Below are 25,625 nucleotides of genomic sequence, written 5' to 3'. Positions count from 1 at the left end.
AAAAGGTGAGGAACTGGGTCTTATTAGATTATTCTCCAAGAGCTTATTCACTTGCTTCATGATCTCCTCTAGTTGTGTTGGACTCACAGAATAGGGTGACTTATTTGGAGGTGAGCTTCTAGGAATGAGATCAATGTAATGATCTTCTGGCCTCTCTAGTGGTAACTCGTCAGGTAAAGTGAGGGGCAGGGGTTTGAGTCTTAGCTTTTAGTGATGTGTCTCTTGCCATTGATCTATACTCATTGTTAAAATGACTAGCCTTTTTACAACGTTAACAATACCGATTTTTCTTCAAAACATTCTGTCACCCGAGTTTTAGAGATAATTAGGAGTTTCCCTAGGTCCCACTAGTTTAGTTTTGGTTTAGTTCTTGTATATCTGTTTTCTTTTGGCTAAACATCTTGATCTTCTTCCTTTGTGGTTCTTCTTTTGAGGCTTTACCAAGCATCCATGGCATATGCAGTCCTTCCGTTTCTAAGGCTGCATCTTGGGTTGTTTCCAAAGTATTAGGCTTCGTCATCTTGACAGCTTGCCATCCCGTCGAATGTAATCCATGGATAATGAAACGAGCCTTCCTTTTGTGGATGGGTGGTAATTCCTTGATTACAACTTAGTGACAACATTAATATTTATTACAAAATTGAGCAATGCAAATTAACTTACAATCTTGGACAATAGATACTCTGTTGGTCCCAAAAATGGCGCCCCTTTCGATATTTCTTTAACTTAATTAAAGAAATAATTGATATACAATGGGACTATTTCAATCCCGTTCGGTATTTCAACTCCCCTTGTTGTTCAAAATGACTAGCAAGTCTTCAATCTGATTCGGTCCTTGATTCATGCAGTCAATTGGCCTTCATCTGCTTTGATAGAGATGGAAAATGCCCCAAATAAAATCACTCATTTACTATTACTGCCCTGTCTCAATAGCCTATAGATGTTGTCACTTACTGTTGATTGGTCTTTTTCTACCCCTGGTTGCCTCTCAGAAGATCCTCCAATGGCTGCAAATCAGACCAACAACATTTCCTCCCTTTCTCTTGTAAGCTGAATGCACTAAAATGTCTTTGTCTCTTCAACCTCTAAAGACGTTTTTCAATCTTGCACGGGCATTTTTTACAAGTGGAGGCTTTTTAAATGTTTGTTTCAATATTATCCATAATTAAATATTAATTTTTAGTCTTTAAATATTAAAAATAAATATAATAATTATTTCGATGCCCAAAAAAATAGTATGACTGGCTAATAATTAAATTGGCTAGGTAATTTTCATTACTAAGTGTCTCTGTGCCATCTTCGACCATCATATTGGCATTAGGTATCATTAAACACTACTTCTCTAGTGTCATCAACTGACACTTATGGCTGAATCAATGACCTAGGTCAACAACTGGCACCAGATACCACCAAGTACTTGTGCAACATAACTTATAGCAACTTTTGCCTTTGATATCACATGATTTCCTCAGGTCCTAGGCTCATAAATTTACTCTAATCTAGTTACACCTCACATGTGAAACATTTACTTAACCATGTGATTAAAAATTAATCCACATGTTAAGTGAGGTTTCAAAAATACATGCCCCATGACAGATAAACATGCATGTCCTCATGACAGATAAACTTTCTCATCTCCATATTGAAAGAAATTTCATTAAGAGATGTAAACTTAAGAGAAACGACTGGAAACCTGTTGATATATATTTCAACATAGTCTCCATGGCTTTGCTTTAGCTCATCCCATTCTTGTTGCACATTAGATTCAAAGGATGAAGGCAAAAACTTCTTGTTGAACATCTCCTTGAACTCTTTCTAAGACTTGGGTTCTTTTTTCTTTTGAACAACTTTGAGCCACCAATTCAAAGCGGCATTCTTTAGATGCATTTTAACCATTTTAATTTTTGATTTTTCTGTATAATCTTCACCACCAAAAGCAGCATCAAATTGTCTAGTAAAAGACACAGCTTTTTGAGAATCTCTCTTACCATAGAAAATGTCAAACTTGACACTCTTCTCTACAGGCTTGAAGTCTCTTTTAGCATTGTTGTCCTTTGCTGAAAGCATATTTGGAGATTCAACTACCATGGAAATAGCTGGTTCTTTGACTTTCTCCGTGTGCTTCTCCATGGAGGGATTCTTGGGACGAGAAGGCAGCTTGTGTATGATGAGACTTTGAAGTCACCACTTGGGTGGATCCTTGAATGATAGGTGATATGTTACCTTTTGTAGACTTAGCTGCATTAATAACATTGATACCTTTCATGTTGAGGTAGGCCTTCGCAGTCGTAATACCATTTGTCTCAAGAGCCTTATTGGTAATGAAATCTTCAAAGACCTTTGTTTTAGCTCGTGCTTTAGCCCTTCTCTCCATCAAAGCTTGAATTTTTGGATCAACTTCCAGCTCCTTGTATCTTTGTATCTTCTCATAATCAGAGAAGCATACAGATACAGAGTGTCGGGAGCCTTCTGATTGTTCACTCACTCCTATCATTGGAAAGCTTTGTTTGCACATTGAGAGTTATGTGGACAACGAAGAGTTCTTTATTTCTCTTTTGGAAGGATGTGATGTCTTGTTTGGTATGCCTTGGTACCATCATGTGCATGCAATGATTGATGCTCATGATAAGATTGTGATCCTCTTTCATGGAGGCAAAGTTTCTACTTTGGATGTAAAGTTTAAGGGGGGATTTGTCCATGTCATATTTGCTTCTGCTATTTCCAAAGTAATGAAAACCATATTTTAGCTTACTTGGTTTTCACTAAGGATAAGAGTGAATACGAAAATGTTGGGAATGTGACTCCTAATTTTCTTAAGGTGTTGGACCTTTGAAAGTAGAAACCAAAACCTCTTTGTGTAGTCATCAAATGACTCCTTTTTTTGTTGCCACAGCCGATACAATTCCATTTTTAGATTTCTTTTAAAATGAAATCAGCCTTGTAGCATGCAAACAAAGTACCTCCAAGATCTATAAATAAAAAGGCTGCTGCCCACCATTCAACTCATCCTTGTTTTAAAGGTTTTAGCTATCAGCCCTCTTCCACTAGCTGTTCAGCCCCCAACGATTCTTGCTATGTGGTTTACAACTATTGTCTAGTGTCCCATTGCTACTGGTGATAAGTTGCCATCATTCAGGTGGTTACATTGCTGCACTTACTGATTCTAGCCATGGGAGACCACTGAATATTCTAGCAAGGTGCTCTCAACGATGAGGGAAAGCATCAAAGATTCTAGCAAGGTGCTCTCAAGGATGAAGGAGAGCACCAAATATTCCAGCAAGGTGCTCAGAAAGAATGTGGGAAAGCATCGAATATTTTAGCAAGGCTCTCTCAAGATACATGAACGACATGTATTTGATTCACATGGGCTCAAATGACTCCATCTTCGGATTTTGTGATGCTTTCTCCAGCTACTCTTTAATGGAGGCCTTAAGGAGGCATTATGGTATTGATTTGGAGGACAAAGCTCCTTCTACTAACCTTTCTTGTAGGGATCACTCCCCAAGGCCTGGTCTCATACTCCTTCACAAGGTGCATCTCATTTGGAGCACTTTGTTGATGAGACTAATCACCTCTTAGTTGAGGAAAGACTATCTACTCGAGACATAGCCGAAAGTTCAAACTCTTTATAATCAAGCCTAGTGGTAGGCTCATACAATCCATTTTTGTGAGACTCTAATTTTATCTATATTGCTCCTTGAGTTATGCAAGAACCGACTGTAAGTTACCATGGACTCGAGTGTGTCTATGTTGGACTTGTCCATGCGAGACATAATCAAATGAAGCTCAAACACCATGCAACACCATCTTGACACTTTGATCTATCTATATTGGACATACCCATCTAAGAGATATGGGGATGCAGCTTAGATGCTTTCTTAATGATAGTGCTCTAGTCTCACACTTGTATGATTTCCATCCTAGCCTTTGCATGGGGCCATTGTTTTGCTTTGATCCCAAGATGTAGTTAGTTTTCTCTTCTAGTTCATAGTTTTCATTTCCTACTTGGGACATGTAGTTTTCCTTGAGTTTTGGATGTATTAGTACCTTTGTCTCATAGGCTATTTTGCGTAGCCCATCTCATTGGCTTCACTTTGATATCCTTTATTTCAGGTTTCATGCTTAGCAATGTGTTTGAATTGTCATTTGCAACCCTAGCACATTAAGTGAATGATTCATTGTGATCTTTTGAGCATTGTACTTTTATTTCCTTGATTAGTACATTGTCTTTCATTCATGATCAAGTATCATCGTGCATTGATTCTCTCTCTCTCTCTCTCTCTCGATTATCACACACTTACTTCATACCTGGTCCTACAATGGTATCATAGTGGCTTCCACCATAGCCATCACTCACGACCATCTCCAATGCACCATCACCATTGAATGCCACATCTCAAACAACTGTCTTCCTTGAAAACATTGCCATCGCTATTGGCTTTCGTGGCTTTGACTAGTGGTTCTCGATGGTTGCACGTCATCATGTTGCATTGTCACTGCCACTCAGTCTATTCTTTCACACCTCGGCATCTAGTCCTTCACCTCTGGCTCCCATCTCGGGCAACAAGCTTCGCCATTGTTATTGTTGAGTGCACTGCTCAGAAGACTTCAACTCTAGGGAGAAGTTGGGATCACCCTCACTTTTCAAGCTTCAACCACCTCAATAAAGAGCCATTCAGCCATTGCCATCTCAAGTGCTGCCTTCATTGAGTTGGTTTGTTGCTACTACAATGCTGACTTGTAGTCCTAAGCATCACCCTCACAACAAGTGTTTACTTCGTTGATTGCCTCCTATGAGGCCCCTCTATGCCACCCCCCACTTGCTTCTTGTGAGGAGATTTGCTAGGAACCGGTTCCGCCTTGTCATGAGTCTTGCTATCTTGGAGGCTTGGACTCGTTGACTTACCAATTGCTTTACCAATAACCGCATTATTGCTTGGTTGTAGGTGAATCAATGTGTTGCTACTTGAAAGCGTTACTTGTTGCATGGATCACTGCCTGCAAACTTGTCACAATTCCATCCTTTGGCTTCTATAAGCCCCTATTCTCATGCTTGCCCCACCCAAGCACAATTTGGGACAAGAATGGGGTTTTTCAAAATCTCTCAATTTTGGACCCAAGTCATAAAAAAATTGGTGCTTTTAATCAATTTCAAGAAAATCATAATCAAATTGTGGAAGTTCACCATCGATTATTGTCAAATTTGGGGCTTTTGTTGTAGGCCTTTGATTTCTCTCCAATTTTGTCGGAAAATTTGGGGCTTTGTCAATTTTGCCAAATTTATCTGAATTGAGGTGTGCGACATAGAGCATAGTTTGGGAAAAATTTTCACAAAACATCTTCAAATTTCTCTTCAATTTCCTTGCACTTGGGGCTTTTGCTTCTCTCTCTTGAATTCATCATATTTAAGTCACAATTTGACATTTGCTATGACCTTAGGCAACACTCTAGTTAAAAATCCTTCATAATTTTTGCAATTTCATCTTCAATTAGTCAAAGAATTGGGGCTTTTGCCTCAAATTACATAATTTCATTGCTTTGAGTGAAAAACTGGGCTTGGTATGCTTTTATCCCTTCTTACCTATTGCATGTTGACTTCTAGAATTGCCCTTACAAAGGTTACTCTCTACATACGATCAACGATTCTCTATTTGGGAGCTTGGTTTGAGATTTTGTTCTAATGATGGTAGTGGATCCTTTGATATTACTTTATATCAATAGGCTGTTGAATGCATGATTTGTTTATGTCACACTAGGCGAGATCTTCTATCTGTTATCTCCCACTTGAGCATGTTCATGCACAAACCTTAAATACTTCATTGGCAGCCAATGAAGTGTGTCTTTCTATATCTGAAAGACATCTAGGATCTAGGCCTTTTCTACAAGGTTGATTCTTCACTTTCTTGCACATATATTCAGATATAATAATTGGGATGGATGTCTAGATACTCTTGTGTCTTTCATAGTGGCATATGCTTCTTCTTGGGTACATCTCTTGTTTCTTGGTTCAACAAGAAACAAACTATTGTTGCTACTTCCAATTGTGAGGGTGAGTACAGAGCAACATTCACAGCCACACTAGAGTGTGTTTGGCTCCACAAAGCTATTTTTCGTCTCCATTGCACGAAATGGCTTAGACACACCGCTACTTTGATAGCCACAATGCTTTGACCAGTGTGCGGAACCGAGTGTTCCATGCTCACATAAAGCATATGGAAGCTCATTACCATTATATTTGTGAGCAAATATGAGTTGGGGATATACCGTTGTCTTACATACTCACTGAAGACAAGTTGGTAAATCTCTTCACAAAGGTCTTCCTTGACCAAAGCTCTAGCCTTTTCGACAAGCTATGGATTTGATACCATTTGTTCCATGATCTTCCATACTTTGTACTGTTATAGGTTGTTATGTCTACTTGGATGAATTTGTGCATCCATGCCCTTATGTATTTTCTATTAGTCTAGAATTTTGACATCTTTCTTGGGTTGGTTTGCCAATACCATGAGGGGGATTTTGTAGGCCATCTCATTGGCTTCACTTGATGCCGGTTATTCCATGTTTCGGCCTCATTAGTGTCTAATTTGTCACTTACAACATTTGTTACCCCTAGTTGTCTAGGACTCACGTGTCACTAAGTTTGGGTTTGATGATGTTTAAGCTGTTTGGGGTTGGGTTTATCTGTGAAGAGACATTTTGTGCAACCCTAGTACATTAAATGTGGCATTATTTGCTGTGGTCTCTAAGTTTGGGTTTGCTGACGTTTAAGCTATTTAGGGTTGGGTTTATCTATGAAAAGACATTTTGTGCAACCCTAGTACATTAAATGTGGCATTATTTACTGTGGTCTTTTGAACATTTTTTGTTCATTCATTCATTGATTCTTAGTACATTGGCTTTCCTTTGTGATTGAATATCATCGTGCGTTGTGCCCCACACCTGCCCAAACAAACCCCCAAAAGACCAAAACTCTCCCTTCCTTCTCTCTTTTGTTCTTGCCTCATCTCCCATAATGAGGGCGGGTAAGACAAATTTCAATGCTCTCTCTATTTCTGTTGATCTAATATGTTCATGGCTTTTATTTTCAAAAAATAGGCCTCGATGCAAAATTTTATCTTAGTTTAAGTGCATTGCCTAGTCTGACTTTAATTTTGCCACTATCTGCGATAAGCCTGGTTGTGCATGTTTGTCCTTTGCAAATATAACATGGGTGCTTGATGCCAAATCTAATGGTGGGTGTGTGTGTGTGTGTGTGTTTTCATTCAGAAAGAAACCGTAGTTTAAACTCTTTTTATATGACTATGACTACAGTGTGCTTGCATACCTTCTTGATATTTGCTTGTATACCTTTCTGATATAACTAAGTGTGCTTGCATACCTTTTTAATGTTTGTTTGTTTTTGTTTGGGTTTGATAAGCATGCTGGTGCCTGTATGGTGTTGAATCCAGGTTGTAGGTGCTATCTTCATAATGATCCATTTTCACAAGTATGCTTTTGTGCATTTCCATGCTTTCATAATGATTGCCAAGCTGCCACATCAACTAACAAGTACGGTCAAATATGTTAATGTGCCCTTCTAGTTAACAGTCTTCTTCTTTGTGATGTATTTTAATGATTCTAGATTTCTCGATTGCTTGTTACCTGCAGGCAACAAGGCATGCACGACGGGTTTATGTGGGTGGCCTACCTCCTTTAGCAAATGAACAGGTGTTTTAACCCTCGTATAATCTTCATTATTTAAATTGTGCAACTGTCATATTGCAAGGGATTTGATAATTCTCATTCTCTGCAACTGTTCAAGTATTGCTGCTACTTGTTTCTTTGAGTGGGGGCATTTTTAGATCTTGATCTCTTCTATGTTATGTGAGCACAAGATACTTCGTTTTTCTATAGCAGAAGACATGCTTCAGAAACATTGGATTGCTACTTCTAATTTACCGTTTCTTTGTGAGAGGCACTTGTTTTTGTCCTCACATATTCTCGTGGCATTAAAAGCACTTACATGCATCCCATTGGATTGTCAAACTTCACTTCCAATTTATCGGCTCTTTGTGAGGCACTCGCTTTTATTCTCACATGTTCTTGTGGCATTAACAACGCTTATATGCATCTCTTATGCAGTGGAATATGCAACACATGCAGCATTGTATATGGTGTTGGGGGAGGGAGCAGCCCGAGGTTATTTTGGGGGGTGGTGGCATGAGGTGAAACTGACCTATAGATCTGGTCTGTAGGGTAGTGAACGTAAACTTACAGCACAGGACACTACTTAATTTAGCAAAGGAAATAATTGAGACAAAGAACCTGAGAGCTAGAGTACTCTTGCACAGTGGATGACACTAAATTGGCCCTCAAACGTGAGCGCCCCTTTAGGTATTTCTTTAATATTTAAGTTGAGCCTTTACATGAATCATTTGTCGTCCACTCGTGCAATTGACATGGCTGTCACAAACCAGCACTCTCTTTGCTAATGATTCCTCATGTGCTCGGCTTTTGAATGGACTAGATTCACTCCAATTGCTTTGTCCTTAGTTGGTCTCATCAACCTTGCCTAATGAGCTTTAAATCTGTCTTGATAACATACTCAAACTAGTGTGTCTTCAACCATATAGAGTTGCAATCACTCGTATGCTGACCAACATGACATTGAAAAATGCATCCATGGTCTCTCATTGTTGCCATACTGCAATCAATGAGGAATTTTCCCCAATCTCAATCTTAGACCAATCCAAATTGTCAAATGAGGCCTCAGCCTTAATTGTCCAACAATCGTGGAGTTTTGTCCTAACTAATAGTCCTATGTTGACCAACATGTTGTGCTAAGAAATGCACTTAGCCACTCAAACAGCCCCAAAACATGCTTATTTTAGGCTTATTTTAACCAAAACCCTAAAACGGGGAGTGGATCGAGAAAGTTAAGTGGGAGAGGATCTAGAACCCTAATTTTCTATAAATTGTCAGCCAACCCTCCACTCTTTTACAATCTTGTTTTTGCAGGTTTCTGATGTTACCAACTTGCTACCCACACCCTGGTCATGAAGGACATCTCGGCCCTTGCTGTCCATCACTGTTCCCTACAGTCTGGCACTTGTTTCCAGCCCTCCACACGTTGATTGCTGCTGTTTTTGCCTGGCGGTTGACTGCTATTCATCTGCACTGCTGTCGTATAGCCCGTCACGCCAGCAAACTGCTGCGTATGCAGGCTCCAGCTGTCACCTGACAGTTTTCTCTCTCCTATCTACAGTCGTTGCAGTCTTTCTCTCTCTTGTAGACTGTCTTGCTTGCATTTTTAGTCTTTCTCTCTTCTACTACAGGCTGTCCTATCTGCGTTTTCAGTCTTTCTCTCTCCTGAAAGCTTCGTTTTTTAGTCTTTCTCTCTCTTGCAGGCTGTCCTGTCTGCGTTTTCAGTCTTTCTTTCTCCTGCAGGCTCCGTTTTTAGTCTTTCTTTCTCCTCACTGCCGTCTGCATTTGATCCATCTTCTTACTGCTGCGTTTGTTGGTGTTTGACATCTGGAGGCTGCCTTGCTGTGATTCGGAATCCGTTCGAAGTACGACACACTCTCCAGCTCATTACACTTGCCCTAATCCTAGAGATACAGGAGTTCGAGGTTCAGTATTCATTCATTGCATAGTGTGTTTGCTGCATGAGTATCGTATTATTAGTAGTTATATCATTTCATTTATTCACTGTGTTCATTGTCTGTGAGTTACTTTAACCCTAACCCTAAGTGTGTTCTTTTTATTAGTTTGTGCTTTGTCGTACGGTTTCTGTTTATGTTTCTGTGTTAGGGTATTTTTTCTTCACATGGTATCAGAGCCTAGTACTCTCTGAGAAACCTAGGTCTTTGATCTGAAAGCTCTTTGTAAGAAGCAAAAATAACAGTAGGTTCAAATGACTTCAGACACATCAACACTGATTCAGTCTCCATATCAGCCTATGCCGAGAACCGAGCGAGAGTGGGTCGATCAGCTTGCTCCAGAAAGTTCCGACATGGTGGGAGAAACATCTGAGTACATGGAAGAAAAGATAGGCAAGCTGACCTCTAAGGAATATAAACTAATCATAGCCTATCGACAAAAGAAGATTGAGGAGCTCGACCGAAAGATTGTCATTCAAGAAAAGCTTCTAAATGAAGGTATGCATGGATTTTACTCTTCAGATGTTGTGCGTAAGTCTGATGATGTTGCAAGGCTATCGAGACCTTCATCAAGGATAGGCCCCCCTCTTGGAGAGCAAGATCCGGAGAATGTTTCATTTTTTCAGACTCTTCCGTCCTCTCTGGTGCAAGATACTTTTGATTCGTCTTTTGTGTCTTGTTCTTTTACATCTTTTGTTTTGTAATATAGTGGTAGAGATCATGTGGAAGAAAGAGTCCAGTTTGTTGACTACGGAAAAAGTCCTCTACAAGACCAATTCTTGTATGTTAACATACGTTGCGGAGATTATAAGAAAAAGCCAGGTAACTCTTCTTCTGTGCTTCCTTCTTTTCGGTCTTCTACTTCACATAATTAGAATGAATTTGGTTTTCCTTTTGCTTCATTACATGGTGTATCATCATCTTTACAGTTTCATTTTCCGGCTTTAAATGATAAAAATGAAAAAAAAGAATCTGCACCTCATATATCTCACTTTCAAAATCTATCCATCCCACCACATTCTTCCGCTGTCTCACCACTTCCATTTACACCATTTACATTTCCATTTCAGATATCTCATATCGCACCGCATATCACTTCGGGGGTTATTGAAAACATAGGTACATTCTTTAGGACCTCATCCTTCTCTCAGCCGGGTGGCGCTTCACCTATCTCATACACACTTTCGGGATCATTGCAGCCTGGGTATCCCACTCTGTCTCTCCCGAGTGTGGATCAGTCGCCTCCACAGTTTGTCTCCATGGCATTGCCTAGTGGATCTTTTGGTCATAATGCTGTGTCCCAGCCTTACTTTGGACAAGGCTACTGCGTCCTAGTGCCTCCACCTAAACTGAGACCTTATGGAAACATTCATGTTTCAGTGCCTCCGCATTAATCGGCACTCATTGGACACTCACAGCCTACTTTTGCCTACCCATCTCTTCCCCTCCTTACTCTTATCAAACACTCTTACCTCCACCATCTTTCGCACCATCATCTTACTTCATCCACCCGACACCTCATGGTTCTAGCTCATCTTCTGCCAAGAATGCATTTAATGACAAGACTCGTTTTAGCGGGTCAAACTTTACTACTTGGTCGAATTTGATCAGACATGTTCTTGATTCACAGAATCTATGGAATCTAGTGTAAGGGTTGGAACCCCAACCTGATCCCGCATTTGTTCCATACGAGGTCGTTTGCTCATGGAAGGCTAGGAATGTCTCCGCTATTGTCGAGCTGATGCAGGGCTTATTGCCAGAGTTTCATTCTCAGCTTCAGCATTTTGACTTAGCGTCAGAGCGATGGGCATACTTGATTGACTGCTATGCGGCTCGAGATAGGACCCGTCGTATTAATCTTGACCATGAGATCCGCTTTTCAAAATCACTGACTGGGATGACTTGAAAGTCAAGTTGGTTAAGTATTGGCGTCTCGCTAAATTCTTCACTACGGGGACTCCCAAGTCCTCTGGCGATCAGGTCATATTGTTCTTAAATAAACTCCCCAAGAAATACTTCAATTTTGTGAAAGGAATAGTTTCAAAGCCTACCATGCCTAGATTCTATGAATTTGAGTGTCAGCTATTGCATTACGTATGGTTGTTCGATCAGTTTCATATGAATTTCTTTTCAGAGGGGGCTTTTCTTGCTCATTCTTAGAAAGGGCAATAAGGGAAGGGCAAACTAAACCAAACCTCCACTCAAAATGAAAATCAAACTCAAAAGCTAAATCAATTTGGGGATTCTCAAGGAAACTCCCAGTCACAACTCAAACCTGGGTGGCAGAATGTACCTAAAAAGAATAGGTATTGTCAACATTGTCAAAAGGCTGGCCATTTTGACGACGAGTGTTGATCAAAGGCACGAGGCACAACACCAAAACCTAAGTCTCAGACTTCCGCCCTTAGTCGGGCAACCCCCAGTAGGGGAGGCGGGGTGATGGCAAGGGGTAGTTTAAAGGTCAGACTCACACTGCCACCGCATAGTCATCTCAGTCGACAACGTTCTCAACTCTAGAGAGCTTGTTTGATTGGTGTGCAGAGGCCCATATCGTTTCCATAGAGACATCAGATGCGAGTCTCGTCCACATCTGTGAGTTGCTTCCCGACGAGGTTACTGCAGAGGCCCACTCGTCATAGCCGAGCACTTTAGCTCTAGTCTGGATTATGGACAGTGGAGCTACACATCACATGACTCCTATAGAGGATATTTTTCGTACCCGAGTCCCTGCAAGCTGGGCGGGTCCGTGTAGGAAATAACTCCTCGGTCAAGATTTAGACTTAAGGTTGCATCAGTTTTGCCATTGACAAGGGTCCGAATCTGGCTTCGTTGGACAATGTATATCATGTCCCTCAACTTGGGGTGAACTTGTTATCTGTTCAACAACTCTGCTGGTTGGGGCGAGCAGTTTTCTTTACAGCGACCACAGTTGATGTCCTTGGCTCTCTGACTGGTTTAGTGATTGTTCGCGGTGAGGCACAGCCTAATGGCCTATATTACATGACGCTTTCTGACCAAGCCGACCGCCGAAGGCTCCATGTTTCATAGCTTCCAGACTTTAGCCACATCTTGGGAGCCTACGCAAAATGAGTGTCTTTGGCTTTTTCGATTCGAGCATCTTGGTTATGACTCACTTTATGAGTTGTCACGCCGTGAGCTGGTTGAGGGCCTTCCAAACCTGAAGCTAGCTTGAGATGTTTGTAAAGCCTGTTAGCTCCGGAAGTAGCACGGTATCCCATTTTCTCAGTAGCTACACATAGAGTTAAGGAGCCTCTTCGATTGATTCACGTTGGTCTTTGTGGGCTAACATCCACTTCTGCTTTGAATGGCACGCTGTACTTCTTTTTGATAGTGGATGATCATTCGCGATACATGTGGGTGTACTTCCTCAAACATAAGTTAGATGCTTTCACATATTTTTTTGCTTGGGCGGTGCTGATTCATAACCAGACTGGTCATCGTGTTGGGTGCACGAGGAGTGATTATGATGGTGAGTTTTATCTCCCACGAGTTTTCCGAGTTTCTACATAAGCATGGCATTTCTCACTAGCTCACCTCTACCAACTCTCCCTCTCAGAATGAAGCCATAGAGCATAGGAACCACACAGTTATGGAAATGACACGCTCTATGCGATTCGCAAGAGAGCTTCCTGAGCGCCTTTGGATCGAGGCTGTTAACAGTTTAGTATACATCCTCAACTGGTGCCCGATTGCGGCTTTTCCTTAGAAGACCCCGTATGAGGCATTTTTTGGGTCGCGGCCTGTTATTTCCCATTTTAGAGTCTTTGGGTGTTGTGCTTACACACACACGCTTGATGACAAGATATTAAAGCTTACTCCTTGAACTGATCTCCTTATTTTTTTGGGATATTTCTTTGAAGCGAAAGCCTATTGTTCTGTTGTAGGAAAAATTCTTTGGTTAATTCACACTAGGCCAGATTTAGCTTACTCAGTTAGCATACTCAGTCAGTATTTCACAGCACCTAGGATGTCACATTGGATTGTATGTCTTCGTGTGTTGCGTTATTTGCGGTGTACTTTTTCTTATGGCTTGACATATGTTTCTGGTTTACGTTTGCAGGGGTACATTGATTCTAATTGGGCAGGAGATCCTGACACCCGGCATTCCCATGGCAGCTATCTCTTTACCTTGGGTACGGCTTCCATTTCTTGGTCCACCCGTAAGCAAGAGACGGTGGTGGCTTTCACAACCGAGATTGAGTACCGGGCTCTCTTCAATGACACCATCGAGGCCATCTATCTGAGGAGTTTACTTGCGGCGCTTCATTTTCCATGTGACTCTCCCACAGTTGTGTACTGCGACAACTAGAGTGCCATTGCCCTTGCGGGCAATCCAATCATCACACCACGGACACGGCATGTGGGAGTCCACTTCCACTTTTCCAGAAAGCAAGTTGTGCTAGGCACTATTCGCCTAGAGTTTGTGCCTCCATCAGATAATTTTGCAGATATCTTGATGAAAGCGGTCGACTGGCCGGTTCTTCAGTATCTGCTACCCAAGATCGGCTTGGGTACACTCTCTCCTACTTCTTCAGCTCGATGGGGAGAGGGTGCTTCCCTCTTGCTTTTCCTTCTAGTTTGAGAAAGGGTGGCTCCTACTCTTGATCATGACAATGATGATGCTTATAGTTTTTTAGACATTACATTCACTTATTCTTTTGTATTGTATTATGGGCATTTGTAACTTCATCCGTACTATTAGGATGACCTGATTGTAAAAGGACACTTCGACAAGTGAATACTTCCCCTGCGAGGGCACTGTCCTAGTGGCACTGTTGCATAGCATATTGCATGAGCATGACATCTTCCATCTCTCTTTGCATTACTCTATGCATTGGCATTTTGTTCATGTCAACATGCATTTGTGCGCATTTATCCCTTTTTAGTCTTTTGGAGTGGTCGACTCTAGGATCCACCATATTCGTAGCATAACACATGGCAGTTCTCCTAAAGGTAGTTTTTCTACCCTTGCTTGCTTTGCTTGTCTTACTAAGCCCACCATTTTTTTTGCCTCTCACTTATTCAACACATAATTGGCACATACACTCACTTTTATCATTCTTAGGCACTTATCCTCGTCAATGCGAGGGATTGGCTTGTTAGTTTTGTGAATAACTTGGGTTTAAAACTCCCTTTCTCTTTTCTTATCTGTCACTTAATCGGCCGCTGTCCCTATATTACTTATGTATTTTCAAAACACTTAAAAAAAAAGAAAAAGAAAATACAAAACAAACAAGTCCATTGTTGATTTCATCCGCCTTTGTAGGCCCTGGTAGGCCCTTGGGTAGCCGACGAGCACCCTTGGTCCGATGCCTTGATCTCTCTAGGGTGATCACTTGGGCTCCCTTGGCAAGATATCCATTGCCTCGTAGTCTTGGTAGGCCACTGGGCAGTCGACATGCACCTTTTGTCTGATGCCCTGGCTGCTTTGGGGTGGGACGCCTTGGGGTAAATCAAAATTTAGGCTGGTCTACTTTTCTCGCCCTATTTTGGGCCTGAGAGGGGGTGTTGTGCTAAGAAATGCACTTAGCCACTTAAACAGCCCCAAAACATACTTATTTTAGGCTTATCTTAGCCAAAACCCTAAAAGGGGGAGCGGATTGAGAAAGTTAAGTGGGAGAGGATCTAGAACCTTAATTTTCTATACTCTTTTACAATCTCGTTTTTGCTGGTTTCAGGTGTTACCAGCTTGCTGCCCACACCGCGGTCATGGAGGACATCTCAGCCCTTGTTGTCCATCACTGTTCCCTACAGCCTGGCGCTTGTTTCCAGCCCTCCACACGCTGATTGCTGCTGTTTCTGCCTGGCGACTGATTGCTGTTCATCTGCACTGCTGTCGTATAGCCTGCCATGCCAGCAAATTGCTGCGTTTGCAGGCTCCAGTTGTCGCCCTGACAATTTTCTCTCTCCTGTTTGTAGTTGCTGTAGTCTTTCTCTCTCTTGCAAGTTGTCCTGCCTGCGTTTTCAGTCTTTCTCTCTCCTATAGGCTCCATTTTTTAGTTTCTCTCTCTCCTGCAAGCTGTCCTACCTACGTTTTCAGTCTTTCTCTGTCTTACAGGCTCCGTTTTTAGTTTTTCTCTCTCCTCATTGCTGTCTGTATTAGATCCAGTTTCTCACTGTTACGTTTGTTGGTGTTCGACATCCGGAGGCTGCGTTGTTGCGATTCGGGATCCGTTCGGAGTATGACACACTCTCCAGCTCATTACCCTTGCCCTGATCCTAGAGATACAGGAGTTCGAGGTTCAATATTCATTCATTGCATAGTGTTTTTGCTGCATGAGCATCGTATTGTTAGTAGTCATATCATTTCATTTATTCACTGTGTTCATTGTCTCTGAGTTACTCTAACCCTAACCCTAAGTATGCTCTTTTTATCAGTCTGTGCTTTGTCGTACGGTTTTTGTTTATGTTTCTGTATTAGGGTATTTTTCTTCACATAACATGACATTGAAAAATGCATCCATGGTCTCTCATTGCTGCGACATTGCAATGAATGAGGAAATTGTCCTAATCTCAGTCTCAATCTTTAGACCGATCCAATTTGTTGAATGAGGCCTTAGCCTTGATTGTCCAACAATCTTGGATTTTTTCCCTAACCAAGGCACCTTCAATTCATTGTCAAATTGAAGTAATTTAGACCTATAAACCTGCTGTCCATAAACCCTAACCTGTGACATGCATGTGTGTTGAGAGTGAATGCTGCATTCAATGGTTTCAATGGCTAGAATCAGATCTACATGCCTATAAACATTTGCCCTAATGTTTGCATGGCATCTTCAAAGTTTTGTCAACCCAAAACAAGGAGCATATTGGTGTTTTGGTTGGATTGCCTTCAACAAGCAATTCCACATCTACAGTGACTGCAAACCCTAACCATTGATATGTTGTAAACAGCAAACCCTAATTCTGATCTGCTGTAAAGTAGAGTTTGCACAGCTACAGAGAGAGAGAGAGAGAGAGAGAGAGAGAGAGAGAGAGAGAGAGAAGAAGAAGAAGAAGAAGAAGATGATGATGATGATGATGATAGAGATTGTTTCCTTGCTGTCCAACAGCTTGTGATGGCTGCAAAACACTCTCCTTTGTCATTCACTGCTGAAAACAAGCAAGCATGCATCTCTTCTTGTTGTGGCAGTGCTCAAAACACACTAGGAAGGGGGAGAGAGGGCCATAGTGACGTGGAATGGCCTTTTTCTAGCTTCCCGTTCAAGTTCCAGCCTATTTGCGAACCATCCCAATCCTGTCCCCCTTGCTAGAGCCCCCTCTTATGGTGACAGGGAATGGCAATTCTAGTCCCAGAACCTGTCCCATGTCACTATGGAGAGGTTCCAGAATGGAAGATACACATGCATGCAGCATAGAGGCAACCAAAACCTGATGCTTGGCAAATTTCCATTTTCACCAGGGCCTCCACATGCAAATCCGAGCTGAATAGCCTTTTGGCCCTCCCTACACTAAAATAATATCAAATGCTGCCCAACATTTAATGTGGCATTTAAAATGTCTTAAGTTCTTTGAAACATTAAATGTTTAATGTGCATGTAATATCTGTACACCCTTTTGAAACATAAATGTTTCAATGTGCATTTAAAAGGCTCACATTTCACCTTTGAATAGATTTAAGGAAAATAATCATTCCGTGGCCAGTCTATTGGCATGGCTTTCATTTGACACTACCTATGCATGGTCCACTTGCCAAAATTTTAAGAGGCATTCACATGCCGGTGATAGGAGGGGAGTTTATGGTCTTACTAGAGTGTCTAGCTTGGTATGTTAAGGCAAGATTGGTGGTTGCTTAGTTTCACTTTTGGCAATGTGAGGTCTGTAAAGGACAGGTTTTCGGGATTCAAACAGCAGTTTGATAGGATGATTAGGCACGAAAGCTTATTTGGGATTGTGTTCATTATTTGATGCAAATATAAGTGGTTTTACTTGCTAAAGATATGACTTCACATCTTTTTCTTCTTGTGATGAAAATGTTTATTGGTCTGTCTAGGTTATAGCAGCTTTTTTCAGCCAAGTCATGGCAGCTATTGGTGGGAACACTGCTGGTCCAGGTGGGGTGTAGTTGCTCTTTTTTGCAATAGAACCATCCATTGGAAGACATCACGGTGTGAAATTAATATTTTGTTTCAGGAGATGCTGTAGTAAATGTCTACATTAATCATGAGAAGAAATTTGCATTTGTGGAGATGAGGACAGTTGAAGAAGCAAGTAATGCTATGGCTCTAGATGGCATACATTTTGAGGTGCTGTACTGGCTTTGTTTCTATTGATCAACTTAAAGTGCACTCGGGGAAATTGAGTTCTCAGTAACAACTCAATGGCTTGCATGTCCTGCTTAATACTATTGTTTTAAACAGGGTATGCCAGTAAGAGTTCGAAGGCCCAGTGATTATAATCCTTCTTTGGCTGCTGCCCTGGGTCCAAGTCAGCCAAGTGCTCATCTAAATCTTGCTGCAGTTGGCCTAACTCCAGGGTGTGTGGTTTGCTTGCTCAGTTGCAAAAATGTCTTTTGGAATGGTCATTGGTTTCTATTTTAATGCCCCATGCATGTTTTGGCAGTGCTGCTGGTGGTGTGGAGGGACCTGACAAGATTTTTGTGGGAGGTTTACCTTATTACTTAACTGAAGTGCAAATCAAAGAGTTGTTAGAATCGTTTGGGTATGAACAGAGGCCTCTTATGTGTGTGATTGTTTGTGTAATTAATCTCTCTCAGAAGAGTTCGACATTTTACAGGCCTGAAGGGTCCTATCTTAGAATTGTTCAGTCAATATTATGTAACTCTGTCTTGCTGGTGTCATGTGCAGACCTCTGCGAGGCTTTGACCTTGTGAAAGACCGAGAAACTGGAAACTCAAAAGGCTATGCGTTTTGTGTTTATCAGGTTGTTCTTGTTCTCTTTATGGAGTTTTTCACAGGCAATTCTTTGGTAGGAGGGGATAAGGGCTTAGATTTAATCTTTCATTTCTAAACAATCAGTAATGGCAGGACCCTATGGTGACAGATGTTGCTTGTGCTGCCTTGAATGGTTTGAAAATGGGAGAGAAGACTCTAACAGTAAGACGTGCCACAGCCAGGTACATCCTCTTGCTTGGTCTGCCATTATAGGTTGAGCTTGCAAATCTTGCACTAACAAAGTCATTAACATGGATGCAGTGGCCAGTCACAACCAGAACAAGCAAGCATCTTATTACAAGCTGCACAGCAGCAAATAACGATGCAGGTTGATGTAGCCTTCTGCTTCCTCTTCTTTGAGAGACTTTAACATTAAGAGTTGGCTAATGCTCACTGATTTATATATCCATCTGGACCTCAGAAACTCGTCTTGCAATCAAGTGCAAATGCCATGGCTTTTGGTGATTCAACTGGATTGATGTCAGGGTTGGTGGGCAATGGGTTCCCAGCTATTGAAGTTCCAACAAAAGTCCTATGCTTGACACAAGTATGTGGGGCCTCAGCTAGATTTCTTGCTATGGGTTTGAAATATCTGCTATTACTTCTTCATGAGCTCCTTAACTTACTTCTGACTTTGCATCAGCTAGTGTCTGTGGATGAACTGAAAGATGATAGAGTATATGAAGACATCTATGATGATGTAAAATGTGAATGTGAGAAATATGGTAAGCAGACTCAACAGTCTCTTAATGTTGCATGTTTGCCTCTTTGCATTAAATTTTCAATGGTTTTACTCTGCAGGAACTGTCACAAGCCTTATTATTCCACGTCCTGAACCAACAGAAGAGGTTCCTGGGCTTGGCAAGGTGAGATATTATATATTTGTGATATTAAACACAATCAATATCTGTAGAGATGTGTGCGTTAGTGGTTGCTAAATGAGAGCTCGTTATTGATAGTGTTTTCTAAAGAGTCAGATGACTGCAGGCAGATCTGTGCATGATTGCTTATTCTCTATGCATTAGTACGTGCAGTTCCATGGCTTGGGTTTGCCACAGTTGTTCTGCAGTTCATTCAGCTAACATGGGGCTTGCTTCTGTTACTGTGATTTTAATTTCCTTATGTGCTTTTTTGTTTCAAAAAAATTCAGGCCTTTGTTGAGTTCAGTACTTTGGAAGGTTCCAGTAAGGCCAGGGCTTCCTTGAATGGGAGGAAGTTTGACACCAATACTGTTTGTGCTGTGTACTACTCAGAGGACAAGTTTTCAAAACGGGAACTAGATGGTTGATCAATAGTCTGCTGGATCTTAACAGGATAACTTACATTTCAGTGCTCGGATATATGGGCTCTGATGATGTCTGATAGCAGACAAGGGAACGTTGGCCACATTCTTTTATCCCATTGTGCCATAGAAGTCACCGGAAATCCGTGTCCAACCTACCCTTTCTAGTCAAAATAGGTCAGAAAAGAAGAAAATTGAGTGAAGTTGTGACACTTGAGCAACGTTATACCTCTATTAGTTGCAAATTTTCGGTCACTGGCCTGGCCTCCCTGAGCATGAGCTCCCAGAAGCATGTTGGTTCATCTTTGGTTTTGCCACACTTGGCATTGATTATCTAAAACAAATTACACGAACTCCGGACTTGTAAAATGATATCACAGCAAGATTGTCACATGCAACTGCCTAGATAACAGGTTTTTCCAACCTGTCTAATCCCTCTCATAATCTCTCCATACAGAGCTGATTTTCAGATATTGTAGTATATACTCTAGCTAGAATGAATTGGAGAATGCATTTGGAGGCTTGGGAATGTATGAAGACCTGTTGTATTTGACAAGATCGTCATTTTTGTTGCCATGATGCCTGTCGAGAAGCTTGCATCTTTGAACCATTGAAATTTCTTTGTAATTATGAAATAAAATAAATCTGTGAACCATTAAAGACAGCCCTGATATTTTGCCAAAGGACAAAAATTGAGCAGCATCTAGTTTTTTAAATATTAACAGGAAAAATTAAACCTTAATTATGTTCCTGTGGAAGTGACTTGTTTGTTGGAGACCCACGTCTTTCCATTCTCCCCTGATTTCCAGGTTGCTTGTTTCGTTCAACAGAGCTGCTTGGTTTCAAAGATGTTAACATGAGATGCTTTACAATGCATGAGGGAAATGCTCCTACAATTTACCCAATTCATACATGTAACTTATAACATTTTCTGGCCTTGGAGGGTTATGACAACCTTTGGTATCATACTGGTATGCTGTGTGCCTATTCTTATGATGCATCTTTTCCTTGCGATATCTTGTCTGTATCTTGTTCATTCTGATCCTTGTTCATACTTGGGTCTTACTTCTACTTTGTGTATTCTCACACTTTGTAGGATTACTATCAATAGACGTAAAGTCATTCCACATTGTCACCATGATTAAAACCAAGGTATCTCATAAGAGAGTTATGGGGCGATGTATCTTTTTCTTGCAATATCTTGTCTGTATCTTGTTCATTCTGATCCTTGTCCATGCTTGGGTCTTACTTCTACTTTGTGTATTCTCACACTTTGTAGGATTACTATCAATAGACCTAAAGTCATTCCACCTTGTCATCATGATTAAGGCCAAGGTATCTCATAAGAGAGTTATCGGGCTAATGGGTAATGTGTGGACTATTTAGGTTCTTTTTGAAGAGGGTGATGACAAGGCAGGGGCTATCTCTAGTTACTATGGGCCTGTCACAATAACAACTTGTACTTAGCTATGTGCATACAATGTAATAATGATGTACATACCAAAGCAATAATGACATCAATGGTTGTACATATAGCTTAATATGCATAGCTTTAGTAATGTACTGATAAAATCCGAACACACAACTATTGAAGAATGGCTCATTTTGAAGCCAACCAGAATTCTTAAACAAATCACATGGCTATAGAGTTGGATGCATGCCTAAACTTGAATTGCTTTGTATATGTGCATGTCTACATGTAATCTTGCCTTGCATATAGGCAAGTATGGCTAATTTGCATCTTGTTAAATGTAAAACAAGAAAGATATTAGTACATAACACAAGCATAAAAGAAAATGTGATTGATGAACTAAATAATTTACCTAAATCTTTGCATTTTTGGTTTTGTTCTTTCCTTTAAATGCATAGTTAAAAATGCACTTTGGATTTAAAACCATAGTACAATGTTGTTTTGATTAGCAATGAACTAAATAATTTACGTAAATATTTGCATTTTTGGTTTTGTTCTTTCCTTTAAATGCATAGTTAACAAGTCATTTTGGAATTAAAATCATTCATTGATTCTTCTCTAGTAGAATGTTGTTTTGATTAGCAATGGAAGAAGTTGGAGTCTCAATGGAGGTGTCTTTTGTAAGGAAATTCATGTACTAGATATGATAGAACACTTGAAAGAAATTTGTTTCGAGTGGTATGTCTAAAGCTTTTGCAAGCATAGACTCTTAAAGGATCTATTACTTTGATGAGATGCATTTTTAAAGTTGAGCCATCAATATATAATTCAAGTGTAATCATACATTGGAATGAAATTCTTTTAATACTAGAGGTAAGTGTCAAGGTGCATTTTGTCATAATTTGGAATAATATAGCATCTACACAAGTACTCAACAATGCATCTTGAAGTATTACATTTTTTATTGCGTTAAATTGTTCCACAAATAGTCACGTCTTGTAAAGATGTGGCCACAATAAAATCATTACATTCTATTTTACTTTCCATAAAATCAATAATTTGATCAAAACATACATTTGAGCTATTTGGTAAAAGTCAACCATGATTAATCAAATTACAATGTAGAAGTTGAATATACCTAATTTAAATTGTAAAAATTAGTCTTATGCATGGATGAAAGAGAGAAGGTTTAACATTGCATCCAATGTAGTTGGACACCTACCATGTTTAAAGCCTTTCCATATGCTCACCATTAGTAAAACTAAACATCCCTTGGAAGATTGATAAAGCATCGGCAATCTTAGGTTATTGCACTTTTGAGTGGTCAAATGGTGACTGCATGATTAAAGTGGTCAAATGACTATATTTGGACATTGGATAAGAAGGTTATTGCACTTTTGAGTTTGTTAATTTGAGGTAGTTTCATTACTAAAACTATCTTAGATGGCTTGCTTGCAAAAGGGATTCTTTAAAGAAACCTCCCTCCCCATCCCAATCTACTCACCCCCTTGTGCCAAAAAAAAAAAAAAAACCACATCTCTCCATTATAAAATCCTTATTATGTCTATTGTTTAATGTATCTTATGTTTTATGCTTAATAAGTACTTAATATTTATTATCTACTATGTTTTATGTTTTGTTTTATATACCTTATTAGAATAGAAATATTCTCTCATTTAAGAATTATTTAATAGCTTTTAAAATAAATTTTAATATTTTGTTTTATCTTTTCAATACTTTCTTTAATATAGCATTGGTTTTGGAGATGGTTTTTTCATGCATTTAGTGCACTTTTGCCTATTGACTCTTATCTTTCCATATATATGTTGTAAAATGGGTTTTACTTATATTTCTTTTCTTTTGATGATGAATTGTTGATTTTTAAATATTTTTTGATAAATGTTGGTCTCTCTTTAATGTCATTAATAAATAATAATTAATTTAAAGTTAGTTTTTATCAATTATCTTATGCAATAAATTTTTGTATTTAAATAATTTGGTTTCATACTTTTGGTTTGTGTGTTACTTGTTTTCTTTTCTTTTGAAAAATTGATTCTTATTGTTTCATATTATTCTTAATTTTGTGTCTTATAGTTTATTTTCATAGCTCGTTCACTCACACATTAGATTCTCATTTCTTTTTTTTTTGAAAAATTGATTCTTATAGTTTCATATTATTCTTAATTTTGTGTCTTATAGTTTATTTTCATAGCTCACTCATTCACACACACACACACACACACACACACACACACACACACACACACACACACACACACACACACACACACACACACACACACACACACACACACACACACACGCACACACACACACACGCTCTCTCTCTCTCTCTCTCTCTCTCTCTCTCTCTCCATGTCTAATAATAGTTTTCTTTTAAATAACTTTTACTTAGTTTTATTCTATTTTTAATTTCATTTTACTTTTCGAATGATTTTTTGCATTTGATATTTTATCTTTTCAATACTTTCTTTAACATTACATTGATAATGGTTTTATTTGAATTTAATAATAGTTTCTTTGAATTATACCTACATTTGTGTATAACATATCAATGTCTTTGTTTTAGCTGTATTATTATTTTCTAATATTGTTATCTAATGTAACATGTTTATTTGTCAATGTTTTTAAATATATACTTAGTTTTTAAAATAAATTCATGCAATTCTTATATCTATGTATAACATAAAACTAATTATTTGTTAATAGTTTTTAAGCACTTATTTTTTGGTTTTTGAAATTCTCTCTTTAATACAATAAAAAATATTTTTAGGTTAGGATTTTATCAATTTATTGTATAATATAGTTTTTTTTTGTTTTGAAACAATCTTGATTTTTATGTCAATGTTTTCTCTCTCATATTCATATTAGCTCTCTCTCTCTCTCTCTCTCTCTCTCTCTCTCTCTCTCTCTCTCTCTCTCTCTCTCTCTCTCTCTCTCTCTCTCTCTCTCTCTCTCTCTCTCTCTCTCTATCTATCTATCTATGTGTGTGTGTGTGTGTGTGTGTGTGTGTGTGTGTTTATTAATAGTTACCCTCATTAAGTTATGTTTTTTGCATATATTTTTCACTTTTATGTTATATCTCTAATTTTATTCTACTTTTTAAATACTTTCTTAATATTTGATATTTAATCTTTTCAATACTTTCTTTAAAATTAAATTGGTGATGACTTTAAAAGAATTTAATAATATTTTTGAAACATAGCTATATTTATATATAATATATCAAGATATGTAGTTGTTTAGTTATATTATTATTTTCTAATATTTACTCTCTAACATAAAATATTTATTTTTTGATGGTTTGCTTTATATATGTTTAGAAACATAGCTATATTTATGTATAACATATTAAGATATATAGTAATTTAGTTATATTATTATTTTCTAATATTTACTCTCTAACGAAACATAGCTATATGCTTAGCTTTTCAAATACATTTGTTGCAATACTCATATCTATGTTTAACATAAATTGATTATATCTTAATAATTTTCAAATATTTATTTATCGACATTTTTAAAAGTCTTCACCTCTCTTTAATCTCAATAATAAAACACTTTTAGGTTTAGTTTTTATCAATTTTGTTGTATATTAGTTGTCTATTTTTTATTATTTTTGATTTTTATGCTTATATATATATTATCTCTCTTTCTCTCACACTCTCTTTGGGGATATAATAGTTTGTGGAATAGTTGTTGAATTTTCAACCTTAACCATCAGTGTTTCAAGTCTTGGATATGTGTACACCTTGGGATTACTCCTACCACGTTAAAACTATTATCTCCCTCTCTCATTTTGTTTATTAATAATTACTCTCATCAAGTTATGTTCTTTTGCATACCATCATATGGTTTATCTTTTCAATACTTTCTCTTGTAAAAGCTAGTAAAAATTGATTCTGTAAGTAGGGATCAAAACTTGGATACAAAGAAAACTCTATTTTTAAGAAAAGAGGTTCTCGGAGAGACCGTAGCACCGTGAATTGCACATAGAAGAGCGGCGCCAAGAACTCCCGCGACTGATTTGCAAAGTTTCAAAAAAAATTGGGACGGACAAATTTCGATGAGTTATCCCCCATAACTTTCAATCTTCAATTACTGGATACTAGTATTATTTCTAACAAAAGTAGGATCGGAATATTCTGAAATAACTCTCTTTCTAGATCGTCCAGAGGCAAGGCAACACTTCTTTTAATCGCCGGTGCCCTATCTCTGGATCTATGCCTATTTTCGACACTCCGACTTTCTTTAACATTACATTGGTGATGGTCTTTTCATGCATGCAACAAACTTTTTCCTTGTTATATTTATTCATCTACTCTATCTTTCTAGGTACAAGAGGCAAATCAAGTCAA

The 25,625-nt window shown here is 39.0% G+C and overlaps 1 protein-coding gene across 3 annotated transcripts in view; it reads left to right on the top strand.

Annotated features, from left to right (window-relative positions):
* LOC148034632 (splicing factor U2af large subunit A-like) overlaps nt 1-20,409 on the top strand; it is a 68,548-nt gene extending 48,139 nt beyond the window's left edge. For 2 of the 3 annotated variants that reach the window (XM_087679558.1, XM_087679559.1), the window contains 12 exons: nt 7,648-7,707; nt 17,653-17,713; nt 17,793-17,905; nt 18,020-18,135; nt 18,222-18,320; nt 18,467-18,542; nt 18,647-18,735; nt 18,815-18,881; nt 18,975-19,100; nt 19,197-19,278; nt 19,355-19,419; nt 19,704-20,409. In XM_087679558.1, coding sequence (XP_087535684.1) covers nt 7,648-7,707; nt 17,653-17,713; nt 17,793-17,905; nt 18,020-18,135; nt 18,222-18,320; nt 18,467-18,542; nt 18,647-18,735; nt 18,815-18,881; nt 18,975-19,100; nt 19,197-19,278; nt 19,355-19,419; nt 19,704-19,841 — 1,092 coding nt within the window. In that variant the 3' untranslated portion in view covers nt 19,842-20,409. The remainder of the gene's footprint in view (nt 1-7,647; nt 7,708-17,652; nt 17,714-17,792; nt 17,906-18,019; nt 18,136-18,221; nt 18,321-18,466; nt 18,543-18,646; nt 18,736-18,814; nt 18,882-18,974; nt 19,101-19,196; nt 19,279-19,354; nt 19,420-19,703) is intronic. The other variant, XR_015691097.1, reaches the window with a different exon arrangement.
* The last annotated feature ends 5,216 nt before the right edge of the window (nt 20,410-25,625 follow it).

This window comes from Lygodium microphyllum, chromosome 6, assembly GCF_053477565.2.
Source record: "Lygodium microphyllum isolate KBCC chromosome 6, Lygodium_microphyllum_v1.1.10, whole genome shotgun sequence".
Lineage (NCBI taxonomy): Eukaryota > Viridiplantae > Streptophyta > Polypodiopsida > Schizaeales > Lygodiaceae > Lygodium > Lygodium microphyllum.
The sequence above is the reverse complement of the archived record's forward strand: the minus strand, read 5'-3'. Positions and strand labels throughout refer to the sequence as shown.